The sequence below is a fragment of the Sus scrofa genome, chromosome 6, assembly GCF_054392235.1.
Source record: "Sus scrofa isolate SSC_HxYL_T2T_F1_AM1 chromosome 6, Sscrofa_HxYL_maternal_Yorkshire_Landrace_v2.0, whole genome shotgun sequence".
In the NCBI taxonomy this organism is placed as follows: domain Eukaryota; kingdom Metazoa; phylum Chordata; class Mammalia; order Artiodactyla; family Suidae; genus Sus; species Sus scrofa.
Window position 1 is genome coordinate 87,803,316 of NC_139388.1, and position 26,214 is coordinate 87,829,529.

The window sequence follows — 26,214 nt, forward strand, 5'->3', positions numbered from 1 at the left end:
TCTGCCCCACTTCTGCCGGGGAATTGAAAGGCCTGGATAAAGGATCCACACTAAGTGGCTGTAACCTTGGGCCATCCTCTCTCTGGCCTCAAGCTCTTCCTCTAAACAAGGATGGAAGACACTGGTCACAGAGGACCCTCCCAACTGGAGCTGACATTCCTGGAATTCTGAGCAAGAGCCTCCCCCAGCTGAGTCAGGAGGAAAGCCTGCCAGACACCCCTGCGGCCTCTCCACCGGCCTCCTGGCCCCAGGAGCACAGGGCAGCCCTGTCCATAGAGACCCCCGCCTCCTGCCCCAGCCCAAGGCAGCGCGATGCCCCCCTGCCTCCCTACCATCCCCCACACCTCTAGCCCAGAGAACCTGGGCCTCAGCAGCCCTGCTCTCTGAGGCAAATTTCTACTCAACAGTTTCGGGAAATGAAACTAAACAATGAATCAAGCCCTGTAATCAGGTGCCTATTTCCCCCAAAACATCAAGACTTTGGGGAGCCTATAGGTCAAGATTTAGGTCACTGCTTCTTAGACTAAAAACAATGTTTTTTAATCTGCTAAGAATTAGACTTTTGTAAAATTAACTAAGTACACTAGATAGGGGTCATGGTTATACAACATTGTAAATGTACTTAATGCCACTGAATTGTACACTTAAAAATGGTTAATATGGTATATTTTGTGTTATGTATATTATAATGATGTTTTTAGGAAATAAAATGGAAAAAAAAAAAAGATGCCGAAAACTATCCTCAACTTTAATAGTCTTCAACAGACCTTGTAGGATTGTTACGAAAGTTTCTAAATGCTTACTTTCAATTTCCAGACTTATCTCATTGCATACCAGTCACATTTTGTGGACTGGCAGTGGTCCCAGGACTGCTCTTTCATGGTATTGATTCGGGTTGCTGAGAGGTGGACTCTGGCTTTGTGGAAGGTCTCCGGAGAGGCCCCCATGCCTCCCAAGCAGCCCCAAGCCAGGCACCCTGATCTGAATTATGCATGGACCATTCCTTCCACCCTAGTCTGTCTCCCAGGGCCTTGTTGCTGTGCATTATTAAAAAGTGTCCCCCTTACAAATGTAGTAAAATTCATTAAGTAATAAAAAAATTAAAAAGTGTCCCCATTGGTGGCCCCTGATAAGCACAGGGAGTGTGAGATGGGGGATGGAGTGGAGTGAACTTGAGAGAGAGAAGTACAGGGTACAGTTGTGTCTTCTTTGCTTCTAATCCCTGTGCTAAACTTGGCCCAAGCATCACCTCCTACAGGAAGTCATCTTGGGTCTGGAGTGGACCAGATGAGCCCCCATCTGTGCCCCTAACACAACACAGGTCTCCTTGTCTTCATATTGAATGGTTGACATGGAAAATTTTAAAATGGCGCTTACTTCTCTGCAGTGGGGTGGGCCTGGGTTTGAGGGTCTGGCCAAATTTTAGGCCTGGGCTGGGTGCTGGCTGCTGCACAACTCTGAGCAGCAGCCTCGATGTTTGGGGCTCCAGGCCTACCTCCCCCAGACTGTGGGGGCCTGGAGAATGGGGCCTGTGTTTGGGATGTTGCCTCTGAGTACAGAGGTCTCTGCTTGGCTGAGGAACAGAAAACACTGTGGGTTTTTGAAAAATCTAGACACCTGGACTCCAATTTTAGAAATTCTACCTCAAGGGTCTGACAAAGGTCCTGACTCTCTGTATTTTGAAAAAGTGCCACGTGCCTATGATACTCAGCTGGTGTCCCACCGGCAAGAGATGCCTGCAAGTGTCTGGGGACTGTGATCATAGTAGGGCAGCATGCCTGTGGAAGGAGACACAGGGACCCTCAGAGAGGGGAGTTGGGGGCCATCGGAGGAGGGAGGGTCTCTTTTCTATATCCTTTGTACTTATTGAACTTTCAACCTAAACAAAAATTTGACTGACTAGGGACGTGAAGGTCTTCTGTCAGGGACTGTTAACTCCAAGCTGGTATTTAAGGACCAAAGTGGGTGGGCCAGAGGAAGGAGAGCTGTAGGGCACACATCCCACCACAAGGGGGCAGCATCTGCCCAGAGTCTGCTGATTATGACTGGGTGTGGACTCTGAACCCAGGGTTGCCAGATCTGGTTTTTCAAGATAAGCCTGAAATCATATTTTCCAGTGGAATTATCAACGAATGTAAAAATTTAAAGCAGAGCACGGCCTGAAGACAGCATGCCTGCAGAGCGACTCAGGTTGCAGGCCCCCTAGTTGGTGCTTCTGGATCTAGGAGTATGCTGTTAAGGATTGGGCGCCTCCAACGCCAGCCTGCAACGCCAGGACAGAGCCAGCCTTTGCTGCTAGAAAACTGGGCTGACTCTCCATGGGGTCCACCTAGGGCAAGAACAAAGCAGGTGCCCAGAGGAGTCACCACCCACCCATAATGCTTTGATTTGACCCATATTAACCTCCTACCATATGCCAGGCTCGGTGCTGGAAATCCAGTGATGAATGTGACAGGCACAGCTCTGGGGGACCCTTCCTTCTAACTAGGGAGACATATGTGAATAACTGATAATGAATTCACTTGTGACACATGGGCTGCAGTACAGCGAGGAGGTTAAAAGTTTGGAATTGATTCCTAATTCCACCTCTGGCCAGTTACATCACTTTGGGCAAATAACCTAATCTGTCTCAGTTACCTCATTTCTTGCCTGATATCATGTCATAGGGCTGTTCTGGGGACCCACTGAGATCATGACAATAATTATTAGCTGCTGCCATGAAGTACAGAGAGCTATGAAAACACCTAAGAGGGAGCCTAGGCTTAGCAGAGAACTCCGCAGGCCTTCCCCAACCCCAGTGATACTGGAGCTTCTCACCAAAAAGGGGAGTGGGAGGCCACAGGTTGGAAGCCTGGGCTCAGGGGCAGCTGCTCCGCAGAGGCTCAGCCCATCCTCGCACCCACCATTCTGCAGTGAGGGCCACGGGCCTCTGGCTAGTCTCCTGCCTATGTTTCTTCTCCCTTTGGATCCATTTCTCATCCTGCTTGTTTGTCCCTAGTAGGATCTGGTGCCCAAAGATAGGGAAGGTACTGCCTTTTTTTGGGGGGGGGGGCTTCTGTCTTTTTAGGGCCACATCTATGGTATCTGGAGGTTTTCCTGGCTAGGGGTTGAATCAGAGCTGTAGCCGCCGGCCTATGCCAAACCCACAGCAATGCGGGATCTGAGCCCAGTCTGCTGCCTACACTACACCACGGCTCACAGCAATGCTGGATCCTTAACCCACTGAGTGAGGCCAGGGATCAAACCTGCATCCTCATGGATGTTAACTGCTGAGCCATGACAGGAACTCCAGGAGGGTACTTCTCTTGACCGCACCGGGAGAGCCCCTCTGGTGAGGCTGCTGCATTTTATAGTTCATCAAACTCTACAACTTTTACAAATCTGGGTACCTGTATAAAGTAAGTCTGATAACCTTCCTTGTGCTGCTTAAGTACAGAATACCAGCTTCCACTGGCAGAGGCCTCAGCCACGGGGACTCTGTGGACCTTCTGTTTGATCTGGTCAAAGGTGGAGGAGGCAGAGGGCAAGAGACTGAAGGGCCAGCACCATTTCTGGGGCCTTGAAGTTCAGCTCAGTGAAGGAGTCCTCCATGGCCAAGACATGGTCCCTGCTCTCAGGGTTCTGTAATCTAACCGCAACAGCCGTCTTGAACTTGGAAGGGAATCTCCAGGGCACCTAATGCAGCCTCCCGTCCAAAGAGGAAAGCTCCTCCAATGCAACCTGGCCTTATCTTCTTGCAGTTCCCAAACCAATCACATTTAAGAGTGATTCAGAAACCAGTCAGGTAGCCAAGTGATTATCTGGGAGGACAAAGTTACCCAGGGTGTTAAAGCATCTCTGGAAATCAGAACTCTCCACTGGGAGAACAATACACACAGTAGGACAGAACAGCTTTATAAAGGGCTGGTGGGGGGGTGGTATGAAACCTCTCTTCCCCAGAATACCAGGAGATGGTCACTAATTGCTTTTTTTTTTTTTTTTTTTTTCCTTTTTGCCATTTCTTTGGGCCGCTCTCACAGCATATGGAAATTCCCAGGCTAGGGGTCCAATCGGAGCTGTAGCCACCAGTCTACACCAGAGCCACAGCAACTCGGGATCCGAGCCACGTCTGCAACCTACACCACAGTTCACGGCAATGCTGGATCCTTAACTCACTGAGCAAGGCTGGGGATGGAACCCGCAACCCCACGGTTCCTAGTCGGATTCATTAACCACTGTGCCACGACGGGAACTCCACTAATTGCCTTTTTGAGAGTGGCAGCACTGGCTGAATCTGGGGCAGAGGGGATTGGTCAGGACAAGAGAGGGATGCCGAGCTGCCAGAGTGCCCTCCCTGTGCAGGGCCTAGAGCCAGAGTGCCCAAGTTAGACCCCAACCAGCTTGGGAGCTTGGGGAAGTTACTTCACCTTCCGAGACTCGTCTGCTTCTCTGTGCCATGGTGACGGCAGCGCACCTACCTCACAGGTTGGACTGGAAGGGATAACGATGCCTGAAAGTTACTGCTCCACCCTCAGCAGCTTATGACCCGAGCCACCATTTCCCATCCACTGCGCAGCGGTTTCTTTCTCCTCCCATTTCCCACGGTCAGCAGTGAGTTTCGCAGTCCCTTGGCGCAGTGTCTCCAGAGCCCAGTGGCCCCCTCCAGCTCGGATGCTCACCCCCTTGTCCCATACGGCTCTGGTGGCCTTCCACTGTGGTCTCCATCACCTTCTCTCTCTCCAATTCATCCTGCCTCCATTTTCTCTCCCTCAAGCCTTTGTCCTGTGTTCTAAAGCCCCACTGCTTAGGACAAAGGAGATGGAGAGGGGACCTTTACCAGAGCCTGCCATGAGCCAGTAACCACGGCATGTCCTCATCAAGTGCGTGCTTGGGTCCATATCTGACTCCTCAAAGGACGGGCTCAAGTCTTCCCTCCTCTGTCAGGCTCCCCAGACCACCCGAGCCTGAGTAATGTTCTCCACCAAACCACCAAACACACTTGGCCAGTACTGGCGTGTGGTCCAGCCTGCATTTTCAGCAAAGTGGTCCACAACCCTCCTGCCCCTTCATGCATACTTACAGGATGCGCTGGGACCCCATTTCATCTTCCCATCACTAGCACATAGCTCAGTGCAGGGCACATTCTAGTTGCTTGTTAAATGTGGATTTAAGGGCCTTCTCACATCCCCCAAATCTCACATTTGCGCCGAGGCCCATCAATCACTATGTGCAAGTACAAAAGCCACCTCGTTTTCCACTCAAGCCCAGGGAATGTCATGTGCTCTGTGGTGAGAGCCCCCAGGCTGCAGTCTGATGACTGGCCTTTCGAGACTAACCCGGAACAGAAGTGTTGTCAGGAACGGCCAGCCTGGCTCACACGGAGGACGGGATAAGAATACGCAGGCCCAGGAAAGCACACAGACCTCCCCAGAAGCTCCTGGATACCCACCAGCCCTCCTTTCCTCAAAGTTACAGGCAAAGAATTTGAGTGGAAATCACTTCACTGAGCTCAACCCTCTCATTTGATACTGGAGGAAACTGAGGCCCAGGACTAGCACCTCTCCAAAGGTCGGAGGTGAAATAGAAAAGCCAGGGCTTCTGACTTTGTGGCTAAAATGCAACCCCTTCAGTTCCCTGTGACAGTCACTGTCTGGAGGTGGGAGCTCGGGACCACTTTTTGATATGAAGTCAGGGGTGCTGTGGGGTTGGCTGTAACTGGGGATCCCTCAGCCCCATCTTGACCCTCTTCTTGTTTTTTGTTGAGCTGTTCCCTCCCCTACTTGTCCCAAATGAACACACTCACTGCCATCTGTAAGACACCTGGTATCATTACTCCAAATTTCTATCTTCAGTCATCTTTATAGCCTGGCTTTAAAGGTTCCCATAGGCAGCATCTCACTCACATAGACCTCTGACACCTACTAAACACCATGGGCTGAGCGGGAACAGTGCTGAGCAGCTGCACACAGGACTCACCTTGGCCTCTTTGTTTAGATACTGCCATCATGACACTCAACTACACTTGATCTTGTTCCTGTTTGCCCTGCGTGGCCACAACTCTTTAAATTCAGCATTTTTTCAGAACCCCTACAATTAACTAATCACCTTGTAAATTTTTAAGTCAATTCAAGGCTCACAGAAGCTGCAGTCATTTCCAACTCGAGTATAAACTTAGCTCACTCACTAGCCTCTGGTTGAAAATAACTGACATCATATACAGCTAAATATACACTAAAGACAGTTCCAGTGTGCTCTTTATATATACACACATTCCTTTAATCCTAGCAACATAGGAGGAAGTTGATAGGCTATTATTATCCTTATAATTTTTGTAAAACCCAAATCAAGAGCTACTGCGGCATGAGCATGGCAGCACTGAAGATGACAACAGTGCAGTGTCAGCCGTCATCCTGCAAACTCACTGTAGGTGTGTGGCTTCTAAGATCTTTCCACAGATAGCTGAGAAGCAAACAATCATACGCAATTAAGGCTATTTCCCAAATAGCCTAGGAAAGCCTCCAAGAGCTTTCCCAGAATTGAGAGGCAATCCTGTGACAACTGTGACTACTGTAGCCTCTGGATACGAGAAGCAGCAACAGCCAAACTTAACCACTCAAGTCACTGCTGTTCTAGAACATAAGGTTCCCTTTCTCAGTTCATAGGAGTTGCTACAGTGGCACAGAAAGTTCTATTAATCTTTTGATTCTCAAGTCATGGCTCCTAAGGCAAGAAAGAATTAGGATGCCCCCAACCCCCAGCTGGAACATGAAGCAAATAAACCATCAATTATCCCTAACTAGGATCTTAAGTTTTCTCTAAACTGTTCTCTATAAACACTTGCACATTTAGCCTGTCTTTTTAATGGGGACACTAAAACAAAAAATGCTTGTGTGCAAATAAACATCTCAAAGACTATCCTAACAGCTGATCTGGGCCGAGGCATCACAACAAAGTGACGATTGTGGCAGAAGACAATGCAAACAACTCTGGAGCGAGAAACTCCAGGGCAGAGAACGCAGAGAACTCGCAGTGATGTGTGTGCTGGGTATTTCCACCAGCCTAAAGGCCCCATCTGGAATAAATATAAACTAGGAGGGTCTTTTTCACTTGACAGGTTATTACTCAGAGAGAAAGAAGTCACTGCCACCAACAGCACTGTGCAGTTTTATTAACCATTCAAGTACAGTAGCATCTGGTAAGATTGGGACAGAATTGGGATTTAAAAGTGAACAGATATTCAGCATCTAACAATTTGAAAGAAGCCACTACATACTCTTTTCACAAACATGTTTTCACAGAGCCAATACAGTACTAGCCATTAACCCAGTACACCAAGTGTACTGAAGTAGAAAAGATGCAACAAGAAAAATAGCTACATTAGAAAGACTTCAACACTTTAGAAAAAGAGTAAAACACTTTCAGTTTCTCCCCTTTAGCCCCTAAAACAACATCATACAGTCTGGATCTACCTATACAGTCCTACTCAGCTTCTAGAATATTTGTCAGGAGGGCAAAAGTAAAATGACACTGGCCAGTACAGTCTTTGGATATTTAGGAAGGGGAGGGGGAGAAAGTCAGTTCTCAGAACAAATTAGTCAGCTTCAGTCTCATCAGCAGGGTCTTTGGATTCTTTGTTCTTCCGCACTTCTTCAATGTGCTTGTCCTGTAAAGAAACAGTATGTATCATCAGTCAAGTAAAAAAGCCTGCCAAGTCCCACCCGCAACAGGCTCAACTCGGCATCAGTAAATATGTTATACAATACACATAATAATATGCTAGTATTATATAATTATACACCATGGGAATCACATAATTAGAGTTCTAAGACATCATCTTTGAACTTCCTGGGTCACTCATGGGACTTAATGACTGAGCTTGCTATTGTTCTTTCAAAGAATGTTCAGTTGTGTTGGAAATTACCGAATATTCCACCTTAATTTAAAATAAGATGCCTCTGATTTAACATGTTAGGCCCCCAAATCGATGACAAAGACACCAAGCGTGTGATCAAGGTCAAGAGTTCAAGCCACTTCAGCGGTGCATTGAACTCCAAGCGCTTAACCCCCTCAAAGCCACGAAGAGACACCAACCTTCTCCCGCAAACGTTCCAGCTTGGCGGCCATCTGCGCCTCTCGGTTCTCTTTGTTGGCTTCCATTTTGTGGGTCAGCTTCTCCTCCGCCATTTTACTGAAATTGTTGTTCTCCTCGATTGCTTTCTGAAGCACCTCCTTCTCGTGCTCCCGTTTCTCAGCAAGCTGCTTCAAGACCTCAGCTTCATGGGACTGGAAAAAAGTTTAATAGGCTAGAGTCTCTGAAACCTTCTTTAGTATCAGTTACAATCACAAAAGAAATTAGCAAAATACTGTGAAAATTACATTCTTTTTCTAGTATTTGTATTTAACTCCAGCTGCCCATGTTTCTTCAGAGTCTTGCCCAATTACTCCTTAAGGAAATCTTTGAAAGATTTACTGCGTAATGGTATCAAGATAACCAGAGTGATACGCATTTAGGAATGGCATTTTACTGTAAGAAAGTCTGGTTTTTTAACTTCAAAGGCTACCCTAAAGAGTATGAGTTCATTATAAAAAATATAACCATACCAATAAAAAGAAAATACATGGAAATGACAGAAATTTCAGACTAAGCCTCCAGATTACTATTTAAACCAGAAGTTTTATTTCAAGGAAAAGCTTGTTAACTGTTCTCTGTGGAAGCTGCGTTAACTTCCAGACCACTGGAGTTCTGTTACCACGGCACCTCCTTCAAAACACTCAGAATTGCTTGTTACCAAACAGATTCCTATGTGTTTGGATGCATCAACTTGCCGGAAAACCTTGGAGCATCTGCCACTGGTTCTGTTAATTCTTTTCTGCAAAACCCCAGTCGTGATAAGAGTTTCACTATATTTAGCCAGTTACTATGTAAAGCACAGGCTAATGACTACAGGGTCAGGGTTAATTCCTTAAAAAGTATCTGTCCAGCCTTCGGCTGCATCTCTTCCATGAACTCAAACTATGTGAATTTCATCATCAAACTCCACCAACTCACACTAAACAGCAGAGCAGGTAGGAGATGAAGCACCACTCCAAACAGCCTCTTCCTGGGGAAGTAATTCAGTGCTGACAGTGGGTCAGTGCACATACATAAAACATGTGGCACTGAAAGATGCACAGTACGTGCTACAGCAGCTTAAAAAGGGACCCAAATGTGTGTGTGTGGTTTAAATGTACCAGACTTCAAAGCACTAGCTGTGTTGGTAGCAGGCAGGTTACTACTCCTTCATCCCACTAATTTAAAAATTAAACCACTTACTTCAATCAGGGTTATTGGAAGGGGGGACTAAATGAAAATTTATGTAAAGTTCTTAATGAATAGAATAACACTAAATAGAGGGAAATACACCAAAAGGTTAACAACAGTTATTTCTGTGAAGGAGGATAATGAATACTTTTAATTTCCTATTTATAAACTTCTGTGGTTCTCAATTTTTCTATAACAAGCACATTAACGTTTGCTGACTTTTCCGATCAGTGTTTAGATGGCTACTTTATAACAGAGGTGCTTAGAAAAGAGAAGAGCTAGCAGTTCCCATTGTGCTTAGCGGGTAACGAACCCGACTAGCATCCATGAGGATGCGGGTTCAATGCCTGGCCTCGCTCAGGGAGTTAAGGATCCGGCTGTGAGCTGTGGTATAGGTCGCAGACACGGCTCAGATCCCACATTGCTGTGGCTGTGGCGTAGGCTGGCAGCTGTAGCTCCAATTCAACCCCTAGCGTGGGAAATTCCATATGCCACGAGTTCGGCCCTAAAAAAAAAAAAAAAAGGAAAAGAGCTGTCACGATATCAGTGAGCCAGCTGAGCAACACAATCACATTACTAGCAATTTAAAATGTTTTTATTGTCCAGGTCTCAAAAGACAAAACAAAATAAAAAACCACACACACACACGAACCCAAAAAACATATCAAAACCCCAAAACATAGAGACAAAAAGAAAAAAAGAATCTTCCACCAACAAATCTATTTTTCAAAGAGAAAGCATGAGAAGCATGAACTTTGGTTTCAGACAGACCTGGGTGTGAATTCTGGCTCCGACACTCACTAGCTATATGACTTGGGAAAATGACTTACATTCCCAAGACCATTTTCTAATCTGGTCTTTCAGAGCACACCTACTCTCCAGCGTCACTGCAGAAAAGGAGGACAATGAGAGTACAGGAGAGGGTACGTGTAACAGGAGCCCAGTAAATGATAACTGGTATTTATTCCTCCCACTGGCATATCTAGCCACAATTCTGTTTTCCTCTTGTTATGGAAATAAAACAGATTTGCCACATTACATTAAAAAAATACCCTGCTTTCTGTGAACTGATGTTTACCTTGCGTCTTTCTTCTGCAGCTTCTAATTTCTTCTGAATTTCCTCCAGGGAAAGATCCTTCTTCTTTGGAGGGGAAAGGGGGAATTCTGGGACGGATTCTTTTGATCGAGGGCTGAGAATCAGCTCAAAAGCCTGGCCTGAGGCACGCTTCTCCAGCTCCTTCACCTGGATATCTGGATTTTATGATTTTTATATCATATTTATAACACACTCAGAAAAATAGTTTTCCTGTTCTAATAGGCTGTTCTATTTTCTAAAAACCAAATCAATTTACTGAACAGAATTAGGGCTGATGAAGCAGCTGTGTTTATTGGAAGAAATTATCTAAACACCTCCCAGAAAAACAAAGCTCAACATTTTTGGGCTAATAAACACCATTCTGAGACATCAGTATTTGACAATCATTTTCTCAAACAAAAAAAAGTTGTGCAGAACTCCACATTATGCTTTAGGCCAAGTCAAATCATCTAATAATGAAACAATTAATTATGAGCTGTCAGTACATTCAAGTGACAATAATTTTTTCTTCTTTATAAAACAGATTTCTTAGTAAGACCACAACACTAGTGCCAAATTAAAGGCATAAGACCTGAGCCATCTCCTATTCTCAAATTAGAAGCCCGTGGCAAATTCAGCTTTTTCAAATAGATTACCTACCAGAAGAAGCCATGGTGAATAGAAGACAAGAGACTGGCAGTGTATTCTACACAATCCACTGGCAAGGAAAACCCTGAAAATGATTTTCAAAAGCACGCAATCAAATTTTTTGCATTTCTATGTCATGAATTCAAAGGGACTTCAAATCATATCCATACAAATTAAGGCCAGAAAAATTACTACTGTGAAATTAAATAAGACATCATTAGCCAGAAAATTTTATCTATAAAATACTCAAACACTGGGAAACCTGAATTGAATAGAATGCTGGTTGCAGAAGATCAAGTTAACTGAGCTTGCCTGTACAAAACACACTTCGATTCTTAAAACTAGACAAGGTTTAAATCACAAGATTTTTCTTCCCCTAATAAACTCTAAACTTTCCTCCCTGGCGAGAAGATATTCCAGATTCAACTCAACAGTGAGACCGGAGCCATCTTAACACTGCCTACAACTCATTGTGCAAATGGAACACCCACCCCTGCTTTGTCTGTGTCTGCCATGGTGTAAAACAAAACGCCCAAGCTAATATTAACCAATAATGTCGAACGCCTATTGTTCCTGCGGTTTAAGCTCCTCGTCCTACAGCGGGTAACACTAATTTTATGAACCTCAAGGTTTTAGATTACAATATTTGATGGTTTGTGTAGAATTTTCTCATGAAAAATTCTACATCCCTTCATTTTTTTTTAGGTCATGAATCTTGTAAACCCCAAGCTAGTACCAAAAACGTAGGAATACAGGTTCTCAGCAGCTGGAATTTAAAATCCGAAGCAGCGAAACGATCTAACCCCGGCGGAGCATTAGACTCAACATCAACCCCAGGATGGGCGTGGCCCTGGTCCAGGAGAGGAAAAGCGGCCAGCCGCCCCCGGCCAATCAAAGCACGCCCTGCACACCAGCCCCTGGCCCCGCCCCCTTCCTCCCCGCGCCTTTTCGAATCTCCCCGAACTCACAACACCCGAGCCCGCGCGCGTGGGAAGGGGAGGGATGGGCGGGGCTAACGGTCCTATCCGGGTAACTCCGCCCTTCCCGGGCTCGCCCTGCGCAGACGCCCCCCTTCCCTACTCCCGCCAAAAACACCTTGAGGTGGCCCCCATCCCGGGTGCAGCTCGGCGGGTGGAGCAGTCCCCGGGAAAAGGCAGTGGGGTAGTCCTGCCGTCGGCTCGCCGCCTCTTTCCTTTGCTTCCAACCAACCTGCCGCCACCCAAGCTGTCTGCGCCCCCCGCCGCGAGAACTGGAGAGCTCTCGTGGGGTGTCACCCTCTTGGAACAGCCCCACAGTCAGTCGGCGAGGGCGCGGCCCTGGTCGCCCAGAGTCTGGCCCTAAGGCCGCTGCTCCCTGGGGGCGCCGCCCCGCCCCCTTCAGACAATGGGGACCCCAGCGGGGCTGCACCTGCAAGGCGAGAGCCTACGCCCCCTATTGTCTTCTAGATGGTACCCTGGGGCTAACGCTAGGGGCTCGTTCAGCTGGCCGCGCCCCTTCCCCACGACAGCCGCGCCCCCAGGGAGCGGGGACAAAGCCGAGGCTCCGCCCGAGCCACACACAAAGCGCTACGACCCCCGCCCGCCAGACCCTCCGGGGCTCACGGCCCCGCCCGCCGCCCTCCAGCAGGGGGCCGCTGCCAAGGCCCGGCCCCTCCCGCCGGCCGCCACCCTCTCGCAGCCCGCAGCCCGCCACCGCCTCCTGCTAGAGCCCTGCACCCACCTGCTCGGTCCGAGCCGCCTGGCCACACTCTGAGCACCAACAGACCCGGGCGCGCACAAAAGCGCCAAGCAGCGGCACGTGACCTCCTCGCAGGGATCAGCATTGGCTGAAAGCGGCAGCACGTGCCGGCCCCTCCCCCCACAGCCCTTGGTGGGCCCCGCCTCTGGAGACCCCGGAGCACCTCGGGAAGTGTAGTTCAGGCTGGCTAGGCAGGGGGACAATGCGAGGGGTGAGGGCTACTTAGGGTGTCCCCAGCTGAAAGCCGGGGGCCAGAGTGGTTATTTGGCCGTGGAGGAGGGAGATGCAGTGACCACTGCCTGGGTCTGAACCAGTTCTCCCATCCTTAGAAAAAGGGCAGGGCGGGGTCCCTCTCTACCTCTCAGAGTGTGGCCTCCTGGACTCCGCCCCTGTGGAGCCGCTAGCCCTACATCGCTCCAAGGGCAGCACTCCGGCAGCGTATTGTCCCTCCGGCGCCCTACCCTGTGCAGCCTCCTAAAACGCCCAAGCCCTTGTGACAGGACAATGCCACCCTACGTCCCTGCAAGATCCCCTGCGCCGGGCGCCCTACCTGGCCATCCGCCTGTCACCTGTATTGTGACATCATCATCAGCCCACTCTGCCCTAACAGGTCACGGGCGTGGCCCTTAACTCATTGTTTGCGTTCTAGCTACCACGTTAGGGTCCCTGAGTTGGTGACCAGAGACCTGCGGGAAGGGGCGGGGTGGGGAGAGTGAAAGGCTACGGAATTTGATCTCCTTTGGTCTAACAAAGTCACTAGACTTAAATGAAGACTCCATCTGTTCAGCCATGCCTTTTGCCGGAAGATAGGGAAGGAAGAGCTATAGCAGTTCTCGACTACACAGACTGCAGTTAAGTGTTGCTTTTGTTCTTGAAGCACGTGCTCGCGGATCGGTGCTGGGCCCTTTTAAAGAACCAAAACAAAAGAAGCCACAAGGTCACGGTTCCCCCTTCCCTGACAGATGAAGCACAGGAGAAGCACAAAGGAATTTGGTCTGACCCTGGCTATCTTAGAATGACTGGTCTTATTATCACAAAAAGACCAGAGGAAAAAAATAAAATTATGATGGGTCCCAAGCCCCTTCTCTCATTCCCGGACCAAGGCTGTGTCCTGGGTGATGGTCATTACACCAAAGCACCTGCTTTGACATCCTGACTAGGCAGAAGGACACCTTAATTTTATTGATCAGTGGGCTCCACTTCCCCAAGCCAAGAAACAAACACGACCCACTTTGCTGTAACAAGAATCCTATAAGGATTCCCCACGTCCAGCTAGTCACTAGGGAGTTATATGCTGGAGTCAAACACAATTCATAGGTGCCGGACACAAGGAAAACTGGATCATACAGGAGGCAGACACATCACACGAAGCAAACAATTAGCAATGTACTGTTGCCTGAAATATGCTTGTTGAGGCATTTTCTCCAACAATCGCTCTTGTGTGGGGTCGGTTTCTCCCCCGCCCCCAATCTAAATGGTTTTCCCTTAGTCTGTAACCAGGAATAGGAATAATTCAGATTCTAAGCTCCCAGAGGCTTCTCCCTCTCAGACCAAACTTAGCCACCGAACAGCCAGGTGTTTCCATCTGTCAGTTTTCTGAGCAAAATCTCAGAAAACACTAGGAGAGGGGTGGGGATAAGACCTCAATGAAAAGTGACATTTTGGCAGGCAACACACAGTAGCAAGAAACCGACGGCCAAGAGGTCTGTTATCCCCTGAACCAGCCTTTATCTTGAAGTCTTTGTACTCAATCTGGAGGTTTTCAGAGGAAGGTCCCACCCACTTGCTGCATTTTTTTTTTTAAATACAAGAAATTGCCATGCAGAAAAATCTCACGTTTCTGACTATTAATGTTGTGACAGGAAAAAAAAAAATCTTTCAAAACACGGATTATTTCAAAGCACTTACACTGCTTCCACCCCCCCACCTTTTCTTTCTCCCAAGAGCAGATGTCTATTTCCATGGAAACCACAGCTAGGACCGAAGATGTTAGAACTCATATGGATTTTAAAATCTTTTTTAACGATGCCACTCGGCTTCTGGGTTTGTTGTCAGATGCCTGGTCCTACCAATCTCTGTGATAAGGATTTCCTGAGAGCCTCACTGGTGCTTGAGGACTGAGGGGACTGGGGTAAGGTCTCCCCTAGAATGATCCTGTGAATAAAAAAGTGTTGATTCGGTGGGCTGATTCTCGATTCTGTAGGGTGGGGCTGCCTTTCTGAGAACCAGATCACAGCTATATATTGTCAACTCTTGTAAGTGTTCATGTTGGAGCCTTGGAATAGGAAGGGCTTTCAACTGTAAGGAGAGAAAAGAGCTTTGCCATCTCACTTTGGAGAGGGGCAGAAGCTCCCTTCTCAGAAGCTTCCTAAGACTAACATCCAAATCCACTCCCTCCTGAAGTGGCAACAAGGAGTTAATGTTCACATCTTGGAATTGTCTGTCTTTGCCCATGAGAATTATTTTTGCCTCTGCTCAGATGGTTTGGTCGAGTTGCTGTGGAGCTGGCTGTGACTATAGATTAACACAAAGTGAAGTTAAGATATGGCAGTCATCCAGTTTATTTGATCTGTGTAGACAGCGAAAGGAGAGCATTTCAGGCTTCAAAGTCCAGAAGGGACGTCTACACTGATCAAACGAGTCAGGCTGTTGTCAGATTGCTCTGTTCTTACAGAGCACCGGCAGCCTTTGTTCATTGTTGGTTCTGAGCCTGCAGGGTTGTCTCCCACAAAGGCTCCCCTGAGTTCCACTGCTGCTTATAGGGCTTGTCCTTGGCAAAAGGGTGTCATGGGAGAGGTTTTCTCCTTGTCCTCAGCCTCGCTGTTCCCTTTGTCCCCTAATCCTTAGGCGTTGTGCTCTAACAGTCCCTTCGAAACCTGTCTGTGTATCTACTATCTCCCTCACTAGACAACTAAGACGGAAAAGGCAAGGGTTGTGTCTTTGTCTCAGTGCTGGCCCAGAACCGGGCCTGGCCCAGGTTCATGGGGCCTGGATGTCTGCAGTTGACTTTAGACAAGAACCATCTTTTTCTCTCATTTATTTATTTTAGGGCCGCACCTGCGGCATTTGGAGGTTCTCAGGCTAGAGGTTGAGTTGGAGCTGCAGCTGCCAGCCTACACCACAGCTGCAGCGACTCAGGATCTGAGCCGTGTCTGCGACCTACCTAGCAGCTCACGGCAATGCGGGATCCTTAACCCACTGAGGGAGGCCAGGGATTGAACCCAAGTCCTCATGGTAATTAGTCAGGTTGGGTACTGCTGAGCCACAATGGCAACTCTAAGAACCACCTCTCTTATCCTCAGCTTCCTCTCCTGTAATGCTAGACACCTGCGCCATATAGAGGCGGTGAGGATTAAACGAGATAATGTATATGAAAGTGCTTAGCGTGATGCCTGGTACATATGTGTGCTGAGGCATATTAATGGTATTGCTAGAGAAGTTCTTGATTACTATAGATTACCAAATAAATGAATGACTAGTAGGCTTTCTCCTTTTTGGTGGGAATCATCGTCACTGGGTTAACTTTTCCCATGGGGTGTTTTTGAAATTCAGTTACCTTAACATTTTGAATAGATCAATACCTTTACATAGTTTAGGAATAAAGCATAAAAAGTCCTCCTCCATTCTCTATCCCCATCTGCCAAATTCTCAGCTTACCCTTCCCCCCTCATAACCATTATTATCAGTTTCCTGCGTATCCTAGAGTTCCTCCATGCATACATAAGCAAATTTGTAGATATGCATTCCTTTTTTTTTCCCTCTTTTTTGGCTGCCCCCGAGGCATATGGAGTTCCCGGGCCAGGGATCAGATCCAAGCCACAATTGTGATCTACACCGCAGCTGGGGAAAGGCCTTAACTCGCTGTGCTGGAACAGAGATGGAACCTGCATTCCAGCACTGCAGAGATGTTGCCAATCTCATGCCACAGCGGGAACTCCTGTGGATATGTATTCTTATTAACCGCTTCATAATGCAATAGCAGTCTACGGTAACTGTTCTGCACTTAGCATTTTTTCGCTTAGCAATGAGTATGAAGGATCTTTTCATACATCAAGCATTTCCTGGATCTGGGATCCAATGTATGAACGTTCCATAATTAACCAGTGCCCTATCCGTGGCCTTAGGTTAGTCCCAGTTTTTTGCTATTTCAAACAATATTGTAATGAATGAATAAGCTTGTATATATGGCTTTTTCCAAATGGGTAAGTATATCTGCAAGATAGATTCCTAGAGTGGTATTGCAGGTCAAAGGGCAAACACATTTGTAATTTGGATAGTGACAAATTGCATTTCATAGGAGTTGTACCAGTTCAACCCTTACCATGTGATGTTTTAATTCATTATCTCAATTCATTCAAAAGTGGTTGAAAGGCTTTGTCCCTAGAAATTTTAGGCATCAGGGAAAAGGAGGGGGAGGACTAGAAATCCCAAGGAAGACATAGCTGTCAGTTCTGTCTATATTAATAACGTCTATAAATACCTGACAAGGAGCAGCTGATCTCAGAACAGCTCTGGTGCCGGCACGTATCAGTGTTTCAATCAGTTGTGTGGTAGAGGTATCTGCAGGTGGTTGCCATGAGATTGGAAGTTTTTTGTTTATTTGTTTGTAATTTTTTGGCTGTGCCTGCAACATGCAGATGTTCCCAGGCCAGGGATTGAAGCTGTGCCACAGCAGGAACCAGAGCCACAGCAGTGACAACACCAGATCCTAATCCACTGAGCCACCAGGGAACTCTGAGATTGGAAGCTTTTTGCAGGCAGGTCTTTTTTCATAGCTGTACCCCACTACCCTCCCCATGATGCCTGACACAGTGGCTGGCATATATCTTATTAAATTGATTCTAAGACATGTTTTCCCCCATTTGTCCATCTTTGAATTCAGAGTGCTCGTAAATGCCATGTCATAATTGCTGACCAAAAATGTTCTTTGTGGCACATAAAATAATGATATCTTAAAAATCAATGGCATTTGGAGTTCCCATCATGGCATAGTGGTTAACGAATCCAACTAGGAACCATGAGGTTGCGGGTTTGGTCCCTGGCCTTGCTCAGTGGGTTAAGGATCTGGCGTTGCTGTGAGCTGTGGTATAGGTTGCAGACGCGGCCCGGATCCCACGTTACGGTGGCTCTGGCGTAGGCCGGTAGCTGTAGCTCCCATTCAACCCCTAGCCTGGGAACCTCCATATGCCGCGGGAGCGGACCTAGAAAAGGCAAAAAGACAAAAATAAATAAATAAATAAATAAGTGGAATGGGGCCGCAATGTCACTGCCCCTGCCGTCTTCTAACTCTGTGTCCTAACTTTCATCCTTCTTATCTAAGTCCATGCCTTCCTCCAATGATTCCTTTCTTGGGGATGGCTCCCTATTTGCCTCTTGAGCTCCCATCTCTCTCCTGAACTCTAAAACAACCTTTCCTATTGCCTTAAGGACATCTCCTCATGAACGCCCCACAAGGCGCTCAAATTCTGAGTGATCTATATTGAAACTAACATCTTCTCACCAACCACATCTGGCTTCCCCATTTCTACTAGAGGCTTTGTTAGGCCTTCCAGGTCTAAAACTTCAAACAGATTCAACTCTTCCCTCTTTTTCACCCAAGCTTCCACTTATAGAAACAGCATTTTCTAGTAGAATGGAAGCTTTAAAACGATATTAGCTACAAGAAGAACAAAGCTGAAGGATTTCCTGATTTTAAAACTTGCTACAAACTTACAGGATTGAAAACAATATGGTACTTGTATAAAGATAGACATATAGACCAATGGAATAGAACAGAGAGACCAGGAATAAACCCTTCCATATACTGTCAAATGATTTTTGGCAAAGGTGCAAAAACCCATTCAATGGGGGAAAGGAGAGTCTTTTTAACAGACAGTGCTGGGAAAACTGGATGGCCACATACAAAGAAATGAAGTTGGACTCTTACCTCACATCATATACAAAAATTAACTCAAAATGGATCAGACCATTTGAGTTAAGTGAGCTTAAGTATGAGCTCAGACCATTTGAGTTGAGTTGAGCTAAGTATAAGACCTAAAACCATAAAACTCGTACAAGAAAACATAGAGCAGAAGCATCATGGTATTGGACTTGGCAGTGGTTTCTTAAATGTGACACCAGATAACAAAAGAAAAAAAATAGACAATCTAGACTTCTTGAAAATTGCCAATTTTGTGCATCAAAAGATAATATCAACAGAGTAAAAAGGCAACCCACAGAATAGGAGAAAGTATTTGCAAATTACACATCTGATAAGGGATTGATATCTTAAAAATCAATCATGAAATGAACAACCTGATTTGAAATGGGCCAAGAGGTATGGACCTTGAGGGCATTATGCTAAGTGAAAAAAATGTCTCAGACCAAGAAAGACAAATTCTCTATGGTCTCACTTATATGTAGAATCTAAAACATAACAAAAAACCAAGTTCACAGATACAGAGAAAAGATTGGTGGTTGCTAGAGGTGGGGGTTGGAAGGGAAGGGTAAGTGAAATGGGTGAAGGAAGTCAAAAGGTACAAACTTATAGTTATAAAATTAGTCATGGGAATGTGATGTACAGGATGGGGCATGCAGTTAATAATACTGCATTGCATATCTGAAAGTTGCTAAGAAAATAGACCTTAAAAAGTCCTCAATTTTTGTAACTATGTATAGTGACAGATGTTAATTAGATGATACTATGGTATTCATTTTGCTCTATGCAAATATCAAACCATTATGTTATATACCTGAAACTAATGTAATGTTATATGTCAATCATACCTCAATACAAAGGGGTTTTGGGGGGGTTTTGTTTTTTGTTTTTTGTCTTTTTAGGGCTGCACCCACGGCATATGGAGGTTCCTAGGCTAGGGGTGAAATCAGAGCTACAGCTGCTGGCCTACACCACAGCCACAGCAACACCAGATCCAAGCCACATCTGCAACCTACACCACAGCTCACAACAACACTGGATCCTTAACCCACTGAGCGAGGCCAGGATTCAAACCTGCAACTTCATGGTTCCTAGTCAGATCTGTTTCTGCTGTGCCATGACTGGAACTGAGTTTTGTTTGTTTTTAATACACAGTTTAAAAAAAAATTAAAAGAAAATGAGCAAAGTATTTGAATAGGCATTCCTCCAAAAAAGATATACAAATGGCAAATAACACATAAAAAGATGCTCAACATCACTAATCATTAGGTAAATATAAATCAAAACCACAATGAGATACCACCTCATACCCATTAGTGTGGCTACTATCAAAAAAGTGTTGATGAAGATGTGGAGAAATTGAAACACTTGTGCCTTGTTGGTGAGAATGTAAGATGTTATAGCCACTTGGAAAATAGTATGGAGGTTCATCAGAAAATGAAAAATAGAATACCATATGACCCAGCAAGTACACTTCTGGATATACACTCCAAATAATTGAAAGCAGCATCCTAAAGAGATATTTGTACATCTACGTTCATAGCAGCAATATTCACCATAACAAAAATGTGGAAGCAACTCAAATATCCATTGATGGATGAATAGCAAAAGAAAATGTGAGGTATATACACAATGGAATATTATTCAGCCTTTGAAAAGAAGAAAATTCTGGAGCCCCTTGGTGGCTATTTTAAGGATCCAGCGTTGTCACTGTGTGGCTCAGGTCACTGCTTTGGCATGGGTACCACATGGCAGGCACTAGTCTAAACACTCCATGTATATTAGTTAACTCATGTTAATCCCTAGAACAATCTTCTGAGATTTATTAATAATTATGAAGATGAGGAAATGAGGGTAAGCAACTGTCCCGTTTACCCAGGACTGAGGGGTTTTTCAAGAATGCAGGGCTTCAGTGCTGCAACCATAGGGTCCCAGGCAAACCCAGATAAGTTGGTTACCTTAATTAAACGAAACTGAGGCACAAAGAGACAGAATCTTCCCTAGACCTGTCAGCAGGGTCCTTGTCTTAGGTCCTGTACTTTAAAGGGCTTCACTCTGAGCCTTCTCCAGCTATGCTCCTTTGCATAGGCAAGGAGTCCCTTGGGGCCAAGGAGCTGTGCCCACCCTGAGCCTGGGCACCCTTCTAGACCACACTCTGGAAGCCAGGACTCCAGAATTCCCTGTCCAAATGCCCAGAGTCCTCTTTCAGCAGCTGCACCAAACCCTTCCCTGGGTCTATGCTTCCAAGGGCAAATTTCCCTGTGAATGAATACACCCCTATACCCAGGACTGGCTGCTCGTAAGGGGTGGATACAGCCTGGACAAGTGGGCTAGGGTGTACACACAGGAGCCAGAAATAGGAAGAGGAGGGATCCAGCTCAGCCACATTCTAACCCGGAACTCCAAGGAATCCAAGAATTCTCAAAATCTGGTTTCCTAGGTTATTACGAAAGTATATTTGTCAAGGTACAAGGGTAAAACATATATATATATATATATATATATATTTTTTTTTTTTTTTTTTTTTTGTCTTTTTGCCATTTCTTGGGCCGCTCCCGCGGCATATGGAGGTTCCCAGGCTAGGGGTCGAATCGGAGCTGTAGCTGCCAGCCTACACCACAGCCACAGCAACACTGGATCCTTAACCCACTGAGAGGGGCCGGGGATCAAATCCGCATCCTCATGGATACTAGTCGGGTTTATTAGCCACTGAGCCATGATGGGAACTCCAAACATATATTTTTAAAAAATAGTTTGTTAGCTTGATTTATAACTCTTAAATTGTTAGACATAAGGTAAGTGGGCTTCCCTTTTGCACTCCTGCCTTGGGTGTGGCAAGTGTTAGCATCAGGCCTGCAAAGAGCTAAGTCACTTGACCAACTAGGCGAAGAAAGTTTTGCAGTCTGGTTCCAAGTCTATGCTTTAGCTATCACTCTAAACTGTTTTATCAGCCTAACTCTATTAGTTTACACATGGGGGCGGGGAGAAACCTGGAGAATTTTAGACGTTTGTCCAAGGTAACGCAGCTAATGCACATCACAGCAGGAAATTGAATCTGCTTTTTTGGGGGCTTTTTTTTAGGGCTGTACCGGAGGCATATGGAAGTTCCCAGGCTAGGGGTTGAATGGGAGCTATAACTGCCAGCCTACACCGCAGCCACAACAATGCAGGATCCCAACTATGTCTGCAACCTATACCACAGCTCACGGCAACGCCGATCCTTAACTTACTAAGCGAGGCCAGGGATCAAACTCACATCCTCATGGATACTAATTGGATTCGTTTTAGGAACTCCCTGAATCTGTGCTTCAAATCATGCTACAGGTACTCTTCAGTTACTGCTGATGTGAATCTGGGCATGTGACTTCCTCTTTTGGGGCTGGTATTTCATCATCTGTGAAATGAGGAGAAAGCCCCTATTTCATAGGGCCGTTGTCAGGAATAAATGAAATAATGTATGTGAAGTACCTAGCGTTGTGTCTGATGCCCAATAAACCTTCAGTAAGTGACAGCTATGGCATTAATCATCAAGCACGGCTCTAATCACATCACTTTTCTGCTTGAAAACATTTGATGAATTTAACTTAGAGGCACATCATATGAGACAAATAAAACTACCGAAAGCTAAAAAAAGAAAAAAAAATCGATAACTCCCTTGTCCAAGGGACTCTGGACAGCATTTGGGACCCTCCAGGAGGTAACTGAAATCTACTCTAAGATCAGTGAAACTTTGAGATTATTTGATTCTTTTTTATTTTTATTTTTTGCTTTTTAGGGCCGCACTCGTGACATCTGGAGGTTCCCAGGCTAGGAGCTGAATCAGAGCTGTAGCTGCCAACCTACGCCACAGCCACAGCAACTTGGGATCTGAGCCATGTCTGCGACGAACACCACAGCTCACGGCAATGCCAGATCCTTAACCCACTGAGTGAGGGCAGGGATGAAACCCGCAACCTCATGGTTCCTAGTTGGATTTGTTTCCATTTCACCGCAATGGGAACTCCTTCTTTCATTCTTGATGTATTTGAAGATCTGTCATCTCAAAAAGGGATCATTATAGGGCAGCACAGTTAAGATGCATGAGAGAACTCTGTGGTCACTAGACTTAGCTAACAATAGAATGGACCTCTTAGTGAGATTCTAGATAGGAGATTTGCCGGTCAGCTACTGAGAATGTCGAAGAAAGATTCTTGCATTAAGAGGAAGGTGTGCTTGGCGTTCCCATCATGGCACAGCGGAAATGAATCCTACTAGGAACCATGAGGTTGCGGGTTCCATCCCTGGCCTTGCTTAGTGGGTTAAGGATCCGGCGTTGCTGTGAGCTGTGGTGTAAGTTGCAGATGCGGCTCAGATCCTGTGTTGCTGTGGCTGTGGCGTAGGCCGGCAGCAACAGCTCTGACTGGACCCCTGGCCTTGGAACCTCCATATGCTGTGGGTGCAGCCCTAAAAAGGACAAAAAAGACAAATAAAAGGGGGGGGGGGGAACGTGTACTAAATGACCTCTCTTCATGCCTTCAGCCCACAGCATGTGAGATCAGATCTGAACTGCAGTTTCGATCTCCACCAACTCAGCTGTGGCAGTGCCAGATCCTTTAACCCACTATGCTAGGTCAAGGACAAAACCTGTGTCCTAGCTCTGCAGAGATGCCACTGATCCCATTGCACCACAGCAGGAACTCCTAGGATTCTTTCTTAATGAAATGGGGAAAGGCTCATGGTATTAAGCTAAATGAAACAAAGGTTACCCAACTGTGTATACATTATAAGCTCAACTACAAGGAGCAAAATATAATGAAGAAAATGCGCCAAAATATTTGTCATGGAGGGCAAAACGGTTGAGTTTAGTTTTCTTTGTATTAGTCTGGATTTTGCAACATTCTTTTTTAAAAATTTTTTAAGTAATTATTTTTATTTATTATTATTATTATTTTTTGTCTTTTTAGGGCCACACCAGTGGCATATGGAGGTTCCCAGGTTAGGGGTCAAATTGGAGCTGTAGCCACTGGCCTACACCAGAGCCACAACAATACCAGATCCAAGCCACGTCTACAACCCATACCACAGATCACAGCAATATCGGATCCTTAACCCACTGAGCAAGGCCAGGGATGAAACCTTTGTCCTCATGGATACTAGTCAGATTTGTTTCCACTGAGCCATGACAGCAACTCCAGTTTTCCAACATTCTTTTTTTTTCTTTTTTCTTCTAGGGCCGCACCCATGGCATATGGAGGTTCCCAGGCTAGGGGTCTAATCAGAGCTGTAGTCACCGGCCTACGCCAGAGCCACAGCAACTCGGGATCTGAGCCGCGTCTGCGACCTATGCCACAGCTCATGGCAACGCCAGATCCTTAACCCACTGGGCGAGGTCAGGGATTGAACCCACAACCTCATGGTTCCTAGTCAGATTCGTTAAGCACTGAGCCACAACAGGAACTCCTCCAACATTCTTGAAGTGAATATATATTCCTTTTATTAATGATAAAACTATTATATTTTTAAAATAAAAAAAGAGTTTTGTCCTCCTCACTGATCTTAGGTCCTCCTACAACTTCAAGACCTCCGTCCCCACTTCCCTCCACGCCTCCAAGTTTCAGCTTCATTGGACTATTCCCACCTCCCTAAAAAGTTACACTAACCCTCAGCCTTTGGTTCTTGGTTTTCGCCTCTACTGAAATTCTCTCCACCTTCAGGGCCTTGATTAATCTCTGTGGTCTCCACACACTCTCCTGGTACTGTAGCTATCCATACATGGTTGTCCCCTTCGAAGTGAGTAAGCTTCTTGAGGGCAGAAATCTGTATGTCTTTGTCTTAGTAGCTCTACAGTGCCATGAAGACTCACTGGGCAAATGTAAAATAGATTGGCTGATGTCTTTTTGGCCATTAAACAGCATTTAGGGCTGAGGGTCAGACAGCATCACGGAGGGTACATTCTGGAGTCTGGTACTATCCCAGAGACATTTAAATATATATATTAAAAACTTGTTTTTAGACTCTTAATTTTGAAATCATTTTAGAGGTCCAGAAAGTTGCAAAGGTAATGCACAGCGTTCCCATAGATCCTGCAGCTAGCTCCCCGTAGCGTTAACATGTCACATCATCCTGGTACATTTATCCAAACTAAACCATTGACACTGGGACATCACTGCTAACTAAATGGGGACTTTAACTGGATCCCTCATGTTTCCACTGGGGTCCTTTCTATGTTCCAGGATCCTCTTCAGGACACTGCCTCACATGTAGCATCATGTCTCCTTAGCCAGTGACATTTCTTTTTGTCCGGAGGCTGGCGGTTGAGGGCGGTGATTGCTTTCTCTTGTTTCTTCCAATTGACCTTTTCCAAATAATCAAAAAGCCAGAAAGATGGCAGTGGGATGGGGATGGTGAGGTGGCAGCACTCACCCTCTGCGGGGCTGCTGGGGCTTCGAACAGGGAAATGGACACGTGGGGCTGGGAGGATGATTTTCGTCTTTGATCTAGTCTTTCCTTAAATGGGCATGTGTGGGCCTAAAAACAGCAGGGGGTTACTCGATACTTTAACTCATTACATTTCTGGGCCATTGCATAGCCCATTTTCCCATGGCCTGTCACAAAACACAGTCCCGGTTACTTACAAAACTTCCAGGCAGTTGGCATCTATCAGCAATCTTAGCAATTCAGTGAGAACAGAGGTTACAGCTGTCACAGGAAGTTGAAGCCGAGGCGGCTGAAATCACACCCATTCTGAGGCAGGGTGAAAGCATACACCGAGTCAAATTCAAGCCCAGAAGGTGGGGGCGGCTGGGGTGTCAGGTGAAGGGCAGAATGTTGTGTAAGAGAAAATACACAAAGGGAAGAAAAGCAGATGTGTCTCTGGAACTCAGAGCTGATTTGCAGACCTTCTGGGCTTACTGCTAAACCCAGATGTCAATATGTCACCGTCGGCACTGTGGGGCTCTCACAGACACCCCCACCCCATGCCCGGCCACTTTACTGGATCATCATGAACCACTTCCTAAAAGGCCTTCCGTCAGCCTCCGACCTCCATTCCCAACAAGGGCACTTGCCAACCCAAGTCACTGGAGCGTGTGGGGCCCCATCCAAGCCAGAGGAGTGCGGTGTACTACTTTCCTGGGGCTGCCTTAACAAAGTGCTACAAACTGGGTGGCTTATTTTGGCGGGGGGGGGGTGTCTTTTTGCCTTTTTAGGGCCACACCCGCAGCACATGGAGGTTCCCAGGCTAAGGGTCCATTTAGAGCTGTAGCTGCCAGCCAGAGCCATAGCAACACGGGATCCGAACCTCGTCTGTGACCTACAGCACAGCTCACAGCAACGCTGGATCCTTAACCCACTGAGAAAGGCCAGGGATCAAACCCATGTCCTCATGGATGCTAGTCAGGTTCCCTAACCACTGAGCCACGATGGGAACTCCACAAACTGGGTGGCTTAAACAGCAGAGATTTATTATCTCACAGTTCTGGGGGCCAGAAGTCCAAACTCAAGGCGAAAGCAGATTCTTTCAGAGGGCTGTAAGGGAGAACCTGCCACACTCCCTTCCAGCTTCTGGTAGCCTCACCT

At 46.4% G+C, this 26,214-nt stretch overlaps 2 protein-coding genes across 4 annotated transcripts in view; both read right to left on the minus strand.

Annotated features, from left to right (window-relative positions):
• Positions 1–13,318, minus strand: part of PAQR7 (progestin and adipoQ receptor family member 7) — a 44,306-nt gene extending 30,988 nt beyond the window's left edge. The window contains exon 1 of the mRNA XM_084958550.1: positions 13,099–13,318. The gene's annotated coding sequence lies outside the window, so the exon portion shown is untranslated. The remainder of the gene's footprint in view (positions 1–13,098) is intronic.
• Positions 7,117–12,753, minus strand: STMN1 (stathmin 1). 3 transcript variants are annotated; one of them, XM_005665112.4, is made up of 5 exons: positions 12,723–12,753; positions 11,016–11,088; positions 10,359–10,531; positions 8,071–8,262; positions 7,117–7,642 (listed from the first exon to the last, which is right to left on the minus strand). In XM_005665112.4, the coding sequence occupies exons 2-5, from the start codon at positions 11,026–11,028 to the stop codon at positions 7,571–7,573; spliced, it is 450 nt and encodes a 149-aa protein (XP_005665169.1). In that variant the 5' UTR covers positions 11,029–11,088; positions 12,723–12,753; the 3' UTR covers positions 7,117–7,570.
• Positions 13,319–26,214: the final 12,896 nt, after the last annotated feature.

Excerpts from the sequence above, each read along its gene's own strand:
- STMN1 (XM_005665112.4), bottom strand. Across the intron at positions 8,263-10,358 it reads CTGCAGAAGAAAGACGCAAG|TCCCATGAAGCTGAGGTCTT; the intron begins GTAAACATCAGT and ends ACTTTTTTCCAG. Across the intron at positions 7,643-8,070 it reads TGGAACGTTTGCGGGAGAAG|GACAAGCACATTGAAGAAGT; the intron begins GTTGGTGTCTCT and ends GTTTCTTTACAG.